General features: G+C 37.9%; 1 protein-coding gene across 7 annotated transcripts in view; it reads right to left on the bottom strand.

Moving 5' to 3' along the window:
• fbxw7.L (F-box and WD repeat domain containing 7 L homeolog) overlaps nt 1-19,792 on the bottom strand; it is a 139,953-nt gene that overhangs the window by 67,834 nt on the left and 52,327 nt on the right. The window contains exon 1 of one of the 7 annotated variants that reach the window (XM_018249552.2): nt 15,411-15,743. Coding sequence (XP_018105041.1) covers nt 15,411-15,566 — 156 coding nt within the window. The 5' untranslated portion in view covers nt 15,567-15,743. 7 annotated transcript variants of the gene reach the window in all.

The raw sequence follows: 19,792 nt of genomic DNA, 5'->3' as shown, positions 1-19,792 counted from the left end.
TGGCTTTATTTCTCCTTTAAACAAGTTTAGGCATAATCCTTTTAAAGTACACACATATGCAAAACCTTTGATTGTAAGTTCTGCAGCTAAAGAAAAATCCCACACAGATACCAGACTGATGTACCTCTATGAACACGTATAGCCCAAGGCAAAGGAGCGGCATGTTCAAACAACAGATTACCTAGGCCAATAAGATTGCCATGTAACTTTCATTAGCCTAACTGCCCTAGATTAGTAAAGCTATCTGTTGCTATGGATGACGTGGCTTGGCAACACTCTCTGAATCTCCATATCTCTTGCTGCCCGCAAATATTCACTTTTGTATTGACTTCTATAATGTATTTTAGCCTGGAAATATTCTGTCGCAGAAACCACAAACTTGCGGCTCTTGTCACACAGGCAGATATTGTTATATGTTGATATATGGAGATAAAGGGGACTTCTCCTTTAGCCTGTAGAATGGAGAGGTATACAATATGGACTTGAATTTTCTTCTACTGGTCAATAACTTACAGTAAGACTGGTGAGTGTTAGATGACTAACCAACAGACATCAGATAGAAAGACAGGTAGATAGATCTGAAAGATTGATTCCAATAAATCCCTTGGAATAATAAGTGCAGACTGCACAATAGGTTACGTTCCCACTTGGTCAGTGGCTACCTACAGCAAAGTGACCTTGGTTAGTGACCCGCAGCACCTACTTATATTATAGAACACCAGGGTGCACCTACTGTACTCCAATGTCACTAACTATATCTGATTTTTTTCCCCCGTTGAAAAAAGATGCCATTTTTGACAGTGTCCTTATGATTGAGATAAATGATGGGTGAGCGCCAGATCAGTCTTTAATTCTCGCCAGTAGGAAATCACAGCTTACACGCTGTAAAATGAATGTCACTTAAAAAGAACACAAACAGCACCGAGGATTCTCTGTATGAAACCAACATTATGTGACTCATCTGATATAGAGCAGCAAAGTGCCAGGAACAGTGGAAATGTACCAGGAGAGTGGAACTCGCTAACCTTTCTGGGGGCATCGCTGGCAGTAAAATAAAGGAGGCAACACGTGCAGTCACATCTACAAGGAATTACCCAACATGCATAGCTATGCCAGTGTCAGATCCTGCATAAGCTCACGCCTATAAAGGTAAAAATGTAATGTAATAAATGTAAAAGACACAAACCATGCAATTATTATATTGCTAGGATGATGTACTCAACCACCCTGATTCTGCTGACTGTCAAATAGGACTCTAGTTACAGCAATCATACAGTATACTGTTTGCAGGTCAAACCTATCCAAAAGGTTGAGAGATGTGTGGTTTGTGAATGATAATTTTAAAGGCGACCTAAAGTCTAAAATAGAATAATGCTAGAAATTCTGTATTTTGTATACTAAACAAACAAACTTACTGCACCAGAAGCCTAATGAAACAAATGATTTATGCTTTCAAACATCTTGTAACTTTGTTAAACATCTCTGCAAGACCAAGACCATGCACTTGCTCAGTGTGGTCTGGGCTGCTGAGTTAGGGATCGTAATAAATTATTAAAGGAAAAGGAAAGGCTTGGTGCACTTGGGGGTCCCAAACGTTAGGCAACCCAAAGTGATTGTATTGACTTACCTGAAACCCACGGTTATACCAGTGATCAACACGGAGTGATCTTTTTCTGTCTTCTTCTCTCTTCAAATTTCCCATGTGAAGCCGCACGAGGAAAGAGGATGACAGAAGATCGCTCCATGCTGCTCACTGGTATAACCCCCGGCCGGTGCAGTTTTCTGCTGATAGGAGCACAGGCCCAGGGTTTCAGTCTATACAATCACTTATGGGTGCCTTAACATTTGGTACTCTCAAGTGCACCAAGCTTTTCCTTCTCCTTTAAAACAGTCAAACAATATCATTCAGAAGCCGCTACAACAAGATAATCAGAATAGGCAGATTGCACTGGATCCTGTGTTGTCATGTAATCTAATGTGGATTTTATAGTTTTTGTATTGTTTAATACAAACTTTCTTCAACTCTCCAGAACCAGTGGCTGCAGCAAGAAAATCCTCCAAATATAATCCCAGTTTATGTTGAAATCTGGCTCCATGATCTTTGTCCCTGCTGCTGGAGTTGGAAACAGCAAAGAGGATGTAAAGGCAAAAGTTAAATACCATTTTTACTTTATTCACTGAAAAAGAAACCTATCCCCAAAACTAATCTGTACAGTTTTTATAAGAAACCTGACTGTATTCAGCGAAATTCCACCTTCATTTACTTGCGTTGACTGCTGTTGATATGAATCTCTAAATGATCGCAGGCTGCTTTACAGGGAAACAGACAAAGCTACTCGAGTTCTGGGGGCTCCCCCTGCTGTTTGAAAGTATGATTGTTTCTCTGCAGAGCAGTTAGGGACTGTCTGAAGTTTCCTATCCGCAGCAGTCAGAGCAAGTAAATGAAGGGGTAATTTCACTGCATACAGTCAGTTTTCTTATAAAAATGGTAGACATTTTTTAATTAAAGTATATTGGAGATAGATTACTTTTTCATTAAAGAAAGTAAAATATGGGATTTTATTTTTTGCTATTATATTCCCTTTAACAAGATTTTACCTACATGTGGGTATACATTATAACCATGCCACTACATTGAAAGAGTATACTATATTTGTATATAAGCTATTTGTATATAAATTACTATCAATGTCACTTGTTTGCAAGCAGACTGGTCAGCATTGTTGTATCACAGCTCTTGGGGGGGGGGTATTTTCACCAAGGTGTTCCCACAGTCACAATATATATCGATAGGGGTAGTCTGCTTTTGATAAAAATGATCCTAATAGTGTGTGCAGTGCATGTCTGTGTCCCTGGGGTAGAGACATTACTTCCCTTAAGCGCTAGGTTATAGGTCTGTGATATATATAACAAAGAATAACACTAATTAAAAAGGTCTAGGGGTCAGCAGTTAAAACACTACCCTTGCCCATTATAATTCAAAACAATTATATCATTCCCTATATAAAAACAAATGTTGCAACAATTCTCAACAACATATAGCTAAAAAAATGCTGGCTAACATGCATCACATAAGAAGAATAAACAGGCACTTTTAAATACATAATGGAGTATGTCTGCCCTCTGCTGGTATCTAAGGGGTAGGGTAGGGAAAGAATTTTCTATAACACAATTTTTCCAGTGCAGTGCTGTGCCTTTTTTTATCAGTGGAATAGTTATTTCACATACCACATGTTTGCAGATTAATTAATTCATATAGGTTTATGCAGCCCTTTAGCACAAAGGCTTCCTATCAGATGGTCTACAACCAATTAACACAATATAACTGAAGGGTTAAAAATAAAACAGACATGAAAAGCTTTAAAGGGGATCTACACCCAAAAAGGCAATTGATGTAATGTTAATCAGGAAGCATTTCAGAGAACTTAAACATTTTGCATTCATTTTCTATTTTTAATGGTTTCTTATACATTAAGCAATTTTAGACTGCTAATACCAGACTTTTGGTTCAACTAGTAATCAGCAAGCCTGGGGTTAAACTGAACCCAGAAAGTGCATATACAGAGCTGCTGACACTCTGAGCCTTTAAAGAGCCAGCCTAGCAATATGAAACTGTCTAAAACTGAATATCTCAGAGACCACTAAAAACAATACAAATAGTAAAAGTGCTGAATAAGGTTAAACCAATTCATATTTTGGGGTACAGATACCCTTTAAGCATGTAATGCAGATTTCAGTGAAGTATCCGTTATGCTAGCTTTACTTATGAACTGGGAATAATAATAGGAAACACATAACCTCTAAAGATATTTATAGCCATAGCAATGATCACATTGTACTGTACACGTAAGTGCAAGTGTATAAATAATCTTTAGGGGCCTGGCAATAGCTTTCATTTTAGCCTCTCATAATGAAACCCTCAATGGCCGGATGAAGACATGAGCTGGAAATAACTTCCTGAAAATGAGGGCCAAAGTACTAAATGTTAAGCTGTTTTCCTCTTTCTTGGAAAAAATGACTTTCACATGCAACAAAGCTGTACATAGTTTGTACAGTATCTAGTAGAAATAAGTCAAAGGCAACTGGACATTTAGGGGGAATTTTTTTTTTAAGGACTGAGTTGTGTTTTCCATGAAAATTTGAGTTTCTAAGGTTATTTTTTTTTGGTCAAAATTTAAAAAAAACAAAACCAAAAATCGAATTTTTCATGGTTTATTACACCCCAAGCCTGTAAATTGCTTGAATCTGAAAATACACCATCTAAAACCTGTGGAGGTCATGTAGGAGGCAATGCCAGGGATCCCAACATTAACCATTTAACCATTCTTAACCATTTGAAGATGTTAATAGCCTTCATGATGTTCGAGTTTTTTCGTAGAAAAAACTACCGATTTGAGCGTTTGAGTTGTTTTTCACCAAAAACTCAATAAATTCTAGTTTGCGGGTCGTTTACCCCGAATTCAAAAGTTTTTTCAACTAAAGTTTTTTCTCAAAGGAGAAATAAACACCTTTTTAATAAAAAATCTCTTCCCACTACCCTCCATAGTCCCCCCTCCCTGCTCACCCCTCCCTGTACAGGTGTTCACACAAGTAAATGCTCCTAAACCTGTAATTACCCCTCATTGCGGAATCAGTGCAGCGGAGCTCACGGGCGCCATCTTGCGGCACATCAGGAATCTCTGGCAATTTCCAGGGCTTTTGGCTCATACCCAGTTGTTCGGGAAAGTAATATTGCTACAACTGCGCATGCGCCACTGCAACGCTTAATTTCTGAAGTTTCTCAAAATGCTAATGATGGCCCCCTGTGAGCTCCGCTGACTCTGCAATGAGGGGTAATTACCAGTTTAGGGACATTATGTGAACACCTGTGCAGGGTGGAGCGGGGGGACGGGACTATGGAGGCTAGGGGTAGGAGCTTTTATTAGAAAGGGGGTTTAGTTCTCCTTTAGATTAGAAACTACTTGAGTTGTGAATTTTTTCAAGTTTATTTGAGGTCTAAAAAAGCTTACATAACTCTAAAATTCTACCTTTGCTAAATAACCCCCTAAATGTCCAGTTGCCTTTGACTTAATTCTACTAGATACTGTATATATTGTGACCTGGATAAATGAGAATCTTCATAGACATACATTGTTTGAATACAGTGACTATAGTCAGGCCCGACAGAATCATTTGCCCACATAATGATGCAATTACATTCTTATGGGGTTGCCAATGAACTAAGTACAAGCATGACAAAATGTCTAAGATTATTTAAGGTATATTTTAGCAATGCTATAGCTTGGTAATGTTACCCTTCTCAAGATATTTTGGCTACTAGAGATGACTATTTTCTAAGCTACTATGTCAACGCAACCAGCATGGCAGCTAATATAAATACACACAAATACACTGGAAAATCAGACTCAAGGTGCAGAACATTCACTATGCTCTACTAAACATTTGCAAATGTAAGAATGCCAACCATTCTTAGAAACAAAGAATATGTTCCCTTTAAAAGAAAACGTGTTTTATGTTATGAAATAGTTCACCAAACTTGAAAAAAGCAGAGGACAATAATTGCATTTCTCATTTCTAGAGACAGGACATATTTTTAACACCTTTTCATAAATGGCTTGAAGCAGATGACTTGTATCCCCAATGGTCTTTGCTCAGAGGGGCCCCTCAGTATACACAGTGGATGCAGTAATGTTCTATGTACAGAAGAGCCAAATCAGCTCTCAGGCAATGGCTGTTTACAGCTCTGCGACAAGCAGAATGCTGATAGGTATGACCTGAATCTAAAGTGTCTGCCAGAGCTACAGGAAATACCATCTCCTTCCAGTAATCTTTGTAAAGTAGCCAGTCACTGCCAAAGGAGCACACAGGGGCTGGCTCAGCTCATATCCCTGCATTCAATAAACAGCTGCTGTTAAGATCGCCATAAGTTAAAAGGATTTACCTTCGGCAATTATTTTTATTGTCTTGTTCGAATGATTTAAACTTTAGGAAGCATACGGGATAATAAAATGTTCTATGATGGTGCAGATTTATGAAGGGGCGAATTGAAAATTCAAATACAAAATTAGAATTTTCTTTTTTTTTTAATGGTCAAAACTGTCAAACTTGACTAGGGAGTTATTCAAATTCGATTAGCGTTTTTCAAAAAAAAATATGAATTAGATTTTCGAGATTTATCATACTCTGGCTCTTTAAGAACTTGAATTCAACTATTCACCACTAAAACCAGCCAAATTGCTGTTTAAGCCAATGGGAGATGTCCAGGGATCAATTTAGAGTTGTTTCAAATTGTCCAAATTGGATCGCTTCTGAGGAAGTGGCGAGAGGCGAGGAAGTGGCGAGAGGCCACGAAACGTGTCGAGTGCGCAATCCACAATGTTGGGATGAATTGTAATTACCGTATATACTCGAGTATAAGCCGTCCCGAGTATAAGCCGAGGTACCTAATTTTACCTCCAAAAACTGGGAAAGCGTATTGACTCGAGTATAAGCCGAGGGTGAGAAATGAGGCAGCTTCTGGTAAGTTTCAATCAAAAAATTGAGGGTTTCTGCTCCCATTGGAGGTGCCAGCATCTCGTTCTTGGATGCCGGCGACCATTCTTGGACGCCGGCGAATATTCTTGGATACTATTCTTGGACGCGGCGACTATTCTTGGGCGCCGGCAACTATTCTGAGACGCTGGCGACTATTCTTAGATGCCGGCGACCGTTTTTGCGCTTGACCCGAGTATAAGCCGAGGTAGAGTTTTTCAGCATATTTTGGGGGCTGAAAAAAATCGGCTTATACTCGAGTATATACGGTACTATGGATTTTTAAAGATGGACTATTAAAGGTGATATTTTACTAATTATTTATACTCCCCTGTTTTTGCCCCGTGTTTGTTTGGACATTACGTATACAATATATACCTGTGAGGGTCAGGATAACACGTAAAGCACAGGGAGATTTTTAGATGGGGTAGTTGCTCCCTTAAATATATTGAACTGTTCAATTCAGTCATCTGATCTGAACCCAATTGAGCTGCATTTCACTTGTTGAAGACTAAACTTTGGACAGAAAGGCCCACAAACAAACAGCAACTGAAAGCGGCTGCAGTAAAGGCCTGGCAGAGCATTAAAATGGAGGAAACCCAGAATCTGGTGATGTCCATGAGTTCAAGACTTCAGGCTGTCATTGCCAGCAAAGGGTTTTCAACCAAGTATTAGAAATGAACATTTTATTCAGTTTTTTAATTTGTCCAATTACTTTTGAGCCCCTGAAATGAGGTGATTGTGTTAAAAAGACTTTAGTTCCTCACATTTTTATGCAATCTTTTTGTTCAACCCACTGAATTAAAGCTGAAAGTCTGCAGATCAAATGCATCTGAGTTGTTTTATTTAAAATTAATTGTGGTAAAGTACAGAACCACAATTAGAAAAAAAAGTTGTATATCCAAATATTTATGGACCTACCTGTAAATCAGGGAGAGAAAAGCTCAGCCATTCCAGCTGTTAGACCTCCAACCACATACGGTCAATTTTAGCAGGAGCCAATTAATCATCATTTATGATTTTGAAGTAAGAGAGGACACTATTTCTGCCTTATAAAATCCATGGCTAGGCACAACTGCAAGACATAGTTTGTGCGCACTAGGGTCCCCTCTTGTTCAGCATGTCATGAACCATAGGGCACTCATTAAAGCAGAATGAGCACTCTGATATCTACCTGTCACACCTTTTTAATCATACACACAAGCTGGACAGGTTGGATCATTCGTTCAGGTATTCAGAGAACGGATGCCAGGAAAAACTATAAAATCTGAGCACCCAAAATAACGTGTCTCCTAACAATATGTCATGTCCTTCCATTAAAGCAAAGAGAATTTGACACCACATTTATTATTATCCTTTATTTATAATGACATATTCAGCATGTACAGCACTTGCAACAGCTCCTGCCCACATGGAGATTACAATGGAAGGTCCCTATCATACGGTCAATTGTATCACAAATAAATTCGGAATAACTACTTATTAATAATTCTGGTGAAATAAGGCGACAGAGATTGATCACGTAAAGCACAAAGTTAAAGCAGTAGTTCACCCTTTTCAGTAGAGTATGCAGTGGTCTGTTTTTTCAGCAAATTTTTAACTGGTATTTCCATCTTGATACAGGTATAGGATCTGTTATCCAGAAAGCTCCGAATTACAGAAAGGTCATCCCCCATGGACTCCATTTTATCCAAATAATCCACATTCTTTAAAAATGATTTCCTTTTTCTCTGTAATAATAAAACAGTACCTTGTACTTGATCCAAACTAAGAAATAATTCATGCTCGTTGGAAGCAAAAAAAAAAAAAAAACCTATTGGATTTATTTAACGTTTACATGTTTTTCTAGGAGACTTAAGATATGATGATCCAAATTATGTAAAGATTTGTTATCCAGAAAACCTCAGGGCCCTACTATTCTAGATAACACATTCCATACCTGTAAATAAAAGTTATCTGGCTGTAAGGGGGGTCACTGACCCCATCAACCAATGATGTTGCTCTGTAAGGTTAAACATTTTATTTTTAGAGTTATTATTTAAATTCTATCTATCTATCTATCTATCTATCTATCTATCATCTTGATTGTCATTCCACCCAGCACACACATACAATATACACATATATACATTCACACACACACACACATACATACATACATACATAATCTTCTCAATCTATCCATTTTCCAGTGAAACAAAGCAGCTCAAGATCATATAAAATGTGCATGAGTGAATCTCACGCATCCTAACTTGTCAATGTATAGTGATATCCTGGGAAATTGTGCTAGGATGTGTGTGCCAAGTGATGGACAGTAACTCGTGTAAATGTACATGTGAGCACTAATGGTTTGCTGTGACGGTTAACCACTGATCTAAAATTTAAGGGAAAATAAGAAATCTAAAAACACACGTGTTTTACTGTATCTTGATTGTATAATGTAAATGATAAGGAATAAACAACTGTTCCTAAAAAACTACAACTAACTCTATTGCTACCAAAGCCTTTTAAACCAGAGAAGAGCATGCTGGAAATGGAATCAAATATAAATGGAAAGTCCCCAGTGAGTGTAGGCCAGTTTAATGTGACATGCAAGGTGACTTTAAAAGCAGTAGAAGCATGGAAGTGGTTAAGTGCATTCAAATAAATCCCATTTACTCATTCCATGCTAGTGTGAGAATATAATGCTTAAAGTACTCATAATGTTTTGGATGACTGCAGCAGAGATGGAATAATATCTCTGATTAACGCCTCAGTAACCCTGCCAAGAAGGATCAATGGCAAGTCTTATGGACTTCTTTTAGAAATCAATAAAGCAGCTTGGTGCCTTAATGAAGATAATAATTATCTTAATACATTTTTTGTCAGGTAGAAATGAGTACTATTTAAAATAATGCAAACACATCAGATGAATCCGTTTTATTGAGCTAGCTTAATGCTAGCAGCTCCACAAGCCAGATATGCTCTTCTAACTGTATATTATATTTATTAAGGTCTATTGGCAATACATTGCTGGGAACATGAAGTAGCGCTGTGTCACTTTTTCCATGAAGAGAGCAGATTTCTCACTACGCTGCATGTTTAACATACAGATCTTAATACAATTATCATGTCATACTAAGAAGACTAAGCAGCAACTGGTCAAGCGGGGTGCCACCTAATCTCATGTGAGTGCTTCTGTCTGATCATCCCTGAAATAAAGCATTCTACCGGTACATGCCAGTCTCACTATATCAGCAAATTCACGCTCACTTTAGGGTTTGTTTACTATTTGGGCTTGAAATTAACTGGATTTCTGTTTATACTACTCAGTGAAGCATTATCTTTTTTTTTTTTTTCAGGCATATACAGAACCCAATATCAAAACCTGGTTGCTAGGGTTCAAATTACCCTAGCAACCATGCACTGATTTGAAAAAAATCACTGGGGCCCCATATTACTAAATTAGAAGGGCCTGGGGGCAGAGGGAATATATGGATTAACACAATTTCTTACTGAATTAAACAAAGGAGTGCCTATTCTTCAACATCATTTATTGGAGATGTATCCCACTCACAACATCAGCCTACAATATGAGAGGCAGGATGAATGTGTTTTATAATACACAAAAGCCATGAATATCTTGTAAATTATATCTTGTATATTATATATAAACGGTGAGTACTGATGTCATTTCTGTCACATGACTCACTGAAACGTGTGTATTATAATAAATAAAGTACCCCTGTTGCAAAATATGAGGATATTAGAAGTTACCTCGGAGTTCCATGACCTGTATAAAAACACTCGGCCTTCTGCATCATGTTTTTATATGGTCATGAAACTCCTCGGTAACTTTTAATGTCCTTATAATTTACAAGAATGGGTACTTTATTCACTTTATAATAGGGTGCTCAGGGTTGATTCGAGTGCCTATACCATCCTAGGTTGGCTCCTGTAATGCCTCCCCCTCAACCGTCCCTCATGGCAGGCTCACACCTAACAGTGCTGCTATATTATACACCACACAGTATGTATTGCAGGGTTGTTTAGGGAGATTGGGTACCAGTCCTAGAGAATGTGGTAACTGAGGTGCAAGCTTATTGAAGTGACCCAAGGTTGCAGGGAAACAATTAAAAAATGCACTGCCAAGAAGACAAGCAAATATCAACAGACAGGCACCATATACAGCATCTAGAGCAGGACTAATGAAATGGATTTGCTTACAGTGTGTCTGTCTGGAGGTTCTTTTCCCTGCAAAGCTCTCTAATGGTTTTGTGACTGAACTTTAAGTCCCGTTAAAGCCACATTAGGATTGGCTGGGATAGAGGGAGATGTGTGAACTTCCCCTCAGTCTAACCAATCCCCATGCGGCTTTACTGGGACTTAAAGTTCTGTCACAAAACAAACAGTATAGATAACGTTGCAGGGGAAAGAACATCCAGCAAATTAGCTCAAACCCTCTTTTCCAGTCTGCAGCAGGGCTCCCCTTAAGGGGAGCCAACACACAGGCAGATTCGGGGAGTTTTAGTCGCCTAGTGACTAATCGTCTCTTCTGCGGAGCAACAATCTCCCCGAACTGCCTTCCCCCTGCTATAAGGAAAAAACGACAGCGCCAATGCACTCGAGGCTCTTCGATTTCTGAGGTCGCCCAAAGTTTCCTCCTGAGGCAACTTCGGAAACCTAAGCGATGTGAGTGCATTGGCGTTGGCGTTCTCATTTTAGCAGGCGGAAGGCAGTTCGGGGAGATTGTTGCCCCGCAGAAGAGACTATTAAATCTCCACGAATCTACTTAAATCCTTAAAACGAACCCCCCCCGACCCTTTTAAGAAATACCTGACCATTCGATATGAAAGGCATCTATTACAGAAAACAACTTAAAAAACACTAAAGCTATGTACACTATATTACAGTTGCCAGTCGTTATATTGTCAGAGTTTAGTTTTTGGACTCTCTCATATTATAAATATAATTTATAAGTTGATACATATTAACTGTACCTCTAAAGCCCACCAGAAAACATGACATCAAAGGCATATTGTGAGACCTAGAACAGGTGTCATATAGACCAATTGTGGAAATTAGAAAGGACTGATGTCAATTGTCCTTGGCTGGGACCCACCAGGAGATCTTCTGTTACTTTGGCAGGCCAGTTCCATTTCAATATTACAATTTGTTGTGTAGGAATTAAACTCATTTCATTTTTATGGATACTATTTTTCTTTTAGTTTTCAGGGGCTGAGTGAGCTATAGGAATTTGAAATCCAAAAGTCTGGTTCTCTGCAGCTTCTATTCTCGCCAAGGCCAAAAAAGGCTCCAGTTTCCATCCTCCCCGACCATACGGCTGTTCTGGACTACAATATGGAAAAAGTCAATGAGAACTGCTTCCACCAAATGACTAAAAATAGTATATAGCCCATCATAAACTCTGTCACTATATCGAGAGAAAGTAGAAGGTTGTACTATCACTAATAAACTGGTCAGTGCTGAGCAGAAATATGTAGCTGACTCAACATTATAGTGGGCTAGGAACTTTTTCCCACAGGACTCCAGTTACACTCAGTACCCACACCAAATATATAAATTTATCCCTGAGGAAGAGCACTGCTTGTGCTCGAAATGTTGGATTTTTTGTAAAAATAATTTTTTCTTTGTTCACCTAGTTAACTTTTAGTATGTTATAGAATGGGCAATTCTAAGCAACTTTTCATTTGGTCTTCATTTTTTATTTTGTTTTTTAATTATTTGTCACCTTCTTCACACACTTTCCAGCATTCAAATAGGGGTCATTGATCCCATCTAAAAACAAATGCTCGCTAAGGCTACAAATCTATTGTTATTGCTTCGTTTTATTACTCATCTTTTTAATCAGGCCTCTCCTATTCATATTCCAGTCTACTATTCAAATCATTGCATGGTGGCTAGGGTAATTTGGACCCTAGCAACCAGACTGCTAAAATTGCAAACTGGAGAGCTGCTGAATAAAAAGCTAAATAACTCAAAGACCACAAATAATAAAAAATGAAAACCAATTGCAAATTGTCACAGAATTTCACTCTCTACATCATACTAGAAGTTAATTCAAAGGTGAACAACCCCTTTAAGTCCCACTGAGTGTTCTTTCTTTATTTTATTAGACCAACAGCAATTTATAAAAAAAATTGAATTTTTTTAAACTCGGGTAAATGGGGTCGACCCGTCAATTTCAAATCAACTCGATCAACTCAAAACTAGATTTTCAGGAGGGCTGAAAACAACTCAAACAGCAATTCAGCAGGTCTAAGGTGGTGAATAGTCGAATTCTTAAAAGGCCAGTAAATCGGATTTGAATTTTTTAATAATTCGAAAAGGATTAACTATTCCCTAGTCAAATTTCACTTAAAAAATTTGTAAATTAAAATTTTCACTTCGACCCTTGATAAATCTGCCCCTAAAAGTTCTGCGATTTCTTATAAGACAGTGCGGACCTTCATTCAATCTCTCTACAATACATGGCAATACATCTTGACAAAGGTTCTAGTCCATGAACCGAAACGTTGATGTTTATCGATATGATGCCTTAAATCTAATAAATGGCAAATGAACAGGAGTGTGTGGTGTGGTGTGGTGTGTGTGTGTGTGTGTGTGTGTGTGTATATATATACACACAATACAAAATCATTACTGCATCTTCTAATACCAATACATTCTAATACTACCTTCAAGGAAATAATGCCAATATGCCCACACCTGACAATAAAATGGCTTAACTGAATATCCTCTCGGTTCAGTTATATATTATATTTGATTTCACATACATAGAGACAGATATACATATGTATAATTCTAAGCGAGTAGTAAATCTGGGTCTGAACAATCTAACAATACATGAATAACTTAGACAAACTGTTTAATAGTACTGGAAGTTGAAAAAACCCTTTCAACTGTGGTTGGACTCGATCCGTGTCCCCGTGCCCTATGTATTATGAATTGTCTATACCAAGAAGTCCACACCATGGCTAGCCCTTTATAGCCCTTCTTTTGCAGAAATGACTTGCATATTCCAGATGGCAGACTATGTGCCGCATGACCAATTATAGTCAACAGCTTGATGTAAGCTCAATATAACTAATGCAGGAGATGTACGAGGCTAAAGAGGCAGATCCCATAACATGAGTATTTTTATATCTCACGATTACGCTGTCCATTTTCTACATGATAGAGAAAAATAATGCACACAGAAAATGAACAGTACACTTTGCATCACTTTTCTATTTTAAGGCTCTAAGCAGGCCTGACTTTCTATGCCACTTGCTTAGGAAAATATCAAAAAATAGACAAGAGTGCACATACTAACAAGGGTTTAATGACATTATCAGAGCACAATTTGTTACGAGGCAGGAGGCAATAATGCATAGCTAGCCAGGCAAGCATTTAAGGATTATGCTAAAACATCTACATTTTCTACAAAATTGTCATGTTGAGGCACGAGTGTATTACAAGCTCCCTAAATCATTAATGTGTTTATTTTGTAGGAGAACAGCTCTGTTCACAGCAATGATTAGAAATACTCCTTCAGGCTGAGAGGCAGAGAAGAGGCATCACACAAAGCAAATCATGATAATGTGCGCATAGATTTCATGTCATCATTTATTTACATAATTATGCATGTGTGGAGTCCTCAGCCTCTCATTGGGATGCAAGATAAAATGTGATCACGTCTTATCTTCTCAGCAACCAGTACTATTAGTACCAGGTTATACTAACAACCTGAGATGTCACATGTATGGAACATACAAAGTCATTTCATTGAGTACTACATAAGTACATGAAACCCAACACGTTCTGAACCCTCACAATTATGCATATCTTTGCCATGGGCACAAAAAAAAAAAGATTGCAGGCCTTAGTGCCTGCCATAATATTCATGTAATATACAATCCAATTAAGGCAAATGATACTCAAGTTGTGAGTATGTATATATAAACCAGTGTACACAACTTCCAACAAGGCGTATTAAAGGTTACCATTGAAATCTCATTTCCATTTGCTCCGTTGTTCCAGCCAGTGTGATCTTCAGGGCACATTAATGTCAATTGCAATTTGTCTACCAATTATAATTATGCTTTTTCAGGGCTATTCTATCCTCATAGTTATATACATATAATATTATATATGTGTGTGTATATATATATATATATATATATATATATATATATGTGTGTGTGTATATATATATGTATATGTATATGTATATGTATATGTATATGTATATGTATGTATGTATATGTATATGTATATGTATATGTATATATATATATATATATATATATATATATATATAGCTTCCAGACAAAAAGAGAAATTCAGTCCACAAAATAAAATGCACTTGCACTGGGCTTATAGTTGTTTTAAAAGATTTATCATACATACATGTCTATAGGAATTTTGTGGTTATACCCTTGTTGCACCCCACATAATTTAAATTGTTTGGATTTTATATCTCATCTGATATTTATATATATCTTCCAAGGGATAATGAGAAAAGTATGGAACGACTGTGATTTTTCAAGACTTTTGTAAAGGACGTTGAAAAGCCCCCAGACACGCAGCGGCTGGGGTTATCTATATTTAAACTATATCGCATGCGTTGCATAGTGACTTGCTATTTTTATTTAGACGTGCTGCTAAGTGGTTAACAGAAGTGCTCTTCTATGTGTGCAAAATTAAAAACTGAAGAAATATTTGGTAGTTTATCAACGGAATTTAAGTTAAAAAAATGCTGTTATTGGTTAATCCTTGGATTAGGGGTGTTGAAATAGTCCCAAATGTAAGATAAAGGAAAAATGTACTGTTCATACATAACAGAACCCCTAACTATAATTAGTTAATTACAAGGGACACTGTTTTTGGGTACTTACCCGCCTGCGACAAAACGGCAGCCCGTGAGCAATGATACTGATGCAAAATGTCTTCATGACCGTTTGGTGCGGCAAAGTCTCTTTATTCGTTTTAAGCTCGATAGGAAGCAGGTCATAATTTAGAGCTGCTTTCTCTCCCTTGGACATCCTTGACATGCTCTGACTTTAGTTTTGTGTTAGCAAAATCTTATCAGCATTGTCATACAGCTTCTGGTTTGGATCGGCCTAAAGTAGGAAGCAGATGACACATACAGGCCTCGTCCCTCTGCCTTTCAAGTTCTTCCACTGAAGTCCTGACCTATGTGGGGCTTGGGGAACTGAACACTGTCCCAGTATAGCAAGGAATTATAAACTCCAAATGTGAAGGCAGACTGCTCCCGTCACTCAAACAGCTGGTGGACCCTCCCAGGCCAAAAGAAGCAGGCACATAATATGAAAGGGGGATAGTCTTGATTTGCATGCACTGACTATGCATTAGTAAGACTGCCATACAATCTTTAAAAGCATTCCAAATATAGGGGGAAAAATGTGCACTGTTTAGAATAGGGGATTGTTCTACTGGACATGGAATGTTATTATGCCAGAATTAAATGCTTTCATGCATATGTATAATATAGAGGCACCATCCCTGTGTCCTTGGGCGAGCATCATAATCACTGAGCACCAAACTAGACTGAAAGCTCTGCGGACTAGGGACTCGTGCCAGAAAAACTTTTTTCCGGCACTGTGTACATTAATTAGTGCTATTTTAGAGTAAATAAAAAACACATTTACAAGATAGGAGGGAAACAGAGTTACAGTTTCCTATTAAAGGAAAAAAATTGGAAAGAATCACGTAATATTGCTGTTACACTGTATATTTGCAAAATGAATCTCTTTCAGAAATAAGTATGGGTTTTGGACAATGCAATCAAGTTTTGTTTACTGCAGTGATTTTATGTAGTTTATCTCATAACGACAGAGGCTGAAAGAGGAGGTTCCTCAACCCAAATCTAAGTAGGATTCAATGTTTAAAGAAGCGCCTCTAATAATCAGTGGTCTCTGGTGCCCTCGTGTGGTTGAATTGAATGTTCAAAAATGCACGATAAAGCCATTAGAAAACATGCATACATGTATAATAAAATACATTCTTATCCATAGCATTAGTTAGCAGCTATAACTGTTACCTAGAGAGATGCAGCTTGTATCCCATGACTCATTGAAACATATTTATTTAAAAAAAGGAGGTTAAAAGAGTCCAAACACTGTTCAAGGAAGATAAAAGTGAAGACTAAAGTTAGCCACCGAGCTGCTAAAAAGGGCAAAATTGGGCCCTTGAGAGATATCACCCAGAACCAACAGGACTTTCCACAACTGCAACTAAACAAAACCAGATATTAATCAGGAAGACAACAGTTTGCTACCTCTAAATATGACAACGGTCAGTATAAACATGTTTGTGCATGCAGAATTAAATTAAATCCATATCATACTGGATCCCTATAAAGCCCATTAAAAGATGCAGCAAGTGATGCACAACCTAGAGCATATGCCTTAACGCGTGTATGCTGTAGCAGTTATTATCTATTCAATCTTTTAAATATACAACACTGACTTCTCATAATTGACTTATTTAGGCGCAAGCAGCGCAGTTATCCCTCTAGCTGCCTGATTTCAAAGCATTTCAGTTATGCTATTTCTGGTTAAGAGATATGCATTTTTGGGCATTTGTGGAATGCTCTCCCAACCTTTTTCAATGATCCCATGCCCAGACTTTGGTAGCAAACAGCTGTCGGGAGACAGGAGGACAAAAAAAAAAAATGAAGATGACAGTTGCTTCCAAAAGAATGCAGTCGCTCATTAGTTACTTATGCTGTGGCAGCACCTTCTGCCGAAACTATTCCCAGAATGGCATAGCTCAACAGGTAGCTTCATCATTCCACAAATGACACATGATAAAATGTGGATTTAGTATGTGTAAGTGGGAAATGGTGGGAAGCTCAAGCAAATGTTTGCTGGAGAGGTCAAAAGAAAAGATCTGGAGAAAGTTGCCAAATATAGCAGGGGCATAGCTGTCTGGGGACCTTGCATTGGATGACTCCCCTATGGAAAGGGACATATCTGTGCTCTGCTCTGTTATATAATTTTAATTACACAGTACATGTCAATCAGCCATTTATTTATTTGTGCTTTTTATTCCATATGAGAAAGTGTTTAATGTCCTACAAAGAAAGGCAGTCACAAATGGATTTCTGACACAGAAAATATGTGAGTAATGTCATAAAACCAACCATCAAACTACTACAACTCATGTTGGAAAGATTGCCGGGTTTATAGCAAACAACTGTTTAATAGCGGCAATAAATCACATGGTATAAAAAAAAGTACAGCTAAACAATGAGCCACCAGGAGGCAAGCGCATGCATGGCCCCTGGTAACCCACCACAGAGCTTTAGAAGACGAGTAGATTGATTGCTATTCACCAGCACACAAATAAATTCCACCCAGGTAGGCTTTAACAGAGAGACGAGTCGTTTAAGTTAATTAGACCTAATTAGCCTCCCTACATCACTCCTTAAAATACACGCTCGCTGTTTCCTTTTTTCTGACTGTAAATGGGGCAACGCGTGTAATCAAATTAAGCCATCCATTAAAAATGCAAATGCAGCCATTAGAAATGCTGTTCTGTTGGACTTCTGAAAGCCCAGCAAGGGGTAAAGGGGGGGGCCATGTTCAGCGAAAAACAAGATTTTCCCTCTTTTATTTGTGTCACGACAACTGACTGACTTTTCTATAGATGCTTAGTGGGAAGGAGGCTGTCGCTACATCCTTTCATTTAAAGGGGACCTGTCAACCAGACATAAAAAGCTGTATAATAAAAGTCCTTTATAAGGTAAGCATGAAACACAAATACTTTTTTATTAAAACACCCTAGCTGCTATAAACTAATTTAAAAATCTCGGCTGTCAATCATATTTTGCCTTCCCCACCTCTATGCCTGAGGCACAGCAATCACGTTGACTTTAATTTCTGCACTTCCTGTACATCATTGCCCATCTCTAATCACTGTAGTATGTGCATGCACCTGGCCATCAGACCTTTCTTTCTGGCACAATCACAAGATTTTAGGATGATGCAAAGTTTGCCTTAAAGAGATACTGACACCAGAAATTGAACTCTTTTTTTACATTTATCATAATATTGCCTTTGAAACTTTCCCATGAAGTATTTGCCCAATGCTTTTACATTACCTGTCTGATGCCCCATGTTCCTCTATGAGGGGGCTGCCATATTTGCGCAGCAGGAGTCCGTTAGCATTAGAATCGCTAACTGACAGGCTGAGATGGGACAGTCAGGTTGGCAAAACAGTCAGGTTTAGAAACTTCAACTAACAATTACTTACAAAAATAAACCTCTCAGCAAATAAACTATCAACACGGCCTATAGGTAAGATTTAAAGTACATTCATATTTTAAAAAGAAGTTTTTTAATGTCAGTATCACTTTAATAAATGACACCTGCCTATTGATGTGAGTTCCAAAAGTGATCAAACATAGTTTGTTTATATTTTTGTAAAGTACAATAAAGTTACTTTGATGGACTAACACAATAAAATAGGACTTGGAATGTTTTATCAAGGTGACAGCTCCCCTTTACGTATTTCGGGGTACTTTGCATAATGGGTTTCTGGATTCCTTTTCACTTGTTACAGCTAGTGACACATGGTTTCATTGAAATAAACCACCCAACCATGTTGAGAATTCCTCCGCTAGCTGAAAACCACTAGTGTCGGGCATACCATGAACCATGGGAATTTGTTTAAAATGAGGTTTAAATGAGGTGGCGGCTGCATTATTATTATTACTTTCTTCATGGAGGCTGGGGGCCAGTATAAATTTTAAAACGGCCCGCATTCGGCCCCCGGGCTGGCCTTTGGACATGCCTGAGTTAATATAAATATATATAATATAAAAACATATGCTAGGAATTCCTAAGGAGTTGCAAGCATAGAGGGCAAAACTGCCTAAAGCAAAATTAAATATTTACCTCATATTTGTCTAGTTTTGAAAGAATCTCAACAGTGACTTTTCAACATATAAAACAATGTATTTTAGATTTCATGCTGCTTTGAAGCAAGTAAAAAAACACACACCAAAAACAAACATGATTTGTGGAATTCCAAAATATATAAAACAAAATCCCAAGTCTAGACAAGCCAGCTTCTATGAACACAATACAGGTATTACATGTTGTGGTGTAGTAGGACATCTAGTGGTTCTGTTTGTTATTGCCAAAAGTGAGCGTACTCAAAAAAAAAAAAAAAGTGTAGTTGCAACAGAGAATTATGATCTCAGATTAGGTTGACTCCAAACCTGAAGTCAAGTGAGTTTAAAGCTCAGCAC

Source organism: Xenopus laevis, chromosome 1L, assembly GCF_017654675.1.
Source record: "Xenopus laevis strain J_2021 chromosome 1L, Xenopus_laevis_v10.1, whole genome shotgun sequence".
Taxonomy (NCBI): domain Eukaryota; kingdom Metazoa; phylum Chordata; class Amphibia; order Anura; family Pipidae; genus Xenopus; species Xenopus laevis.
Note: the sequence above shows the minus strand (reverse complement) of the source record. Positions and strands in the feature narration are given on the sequence as shown.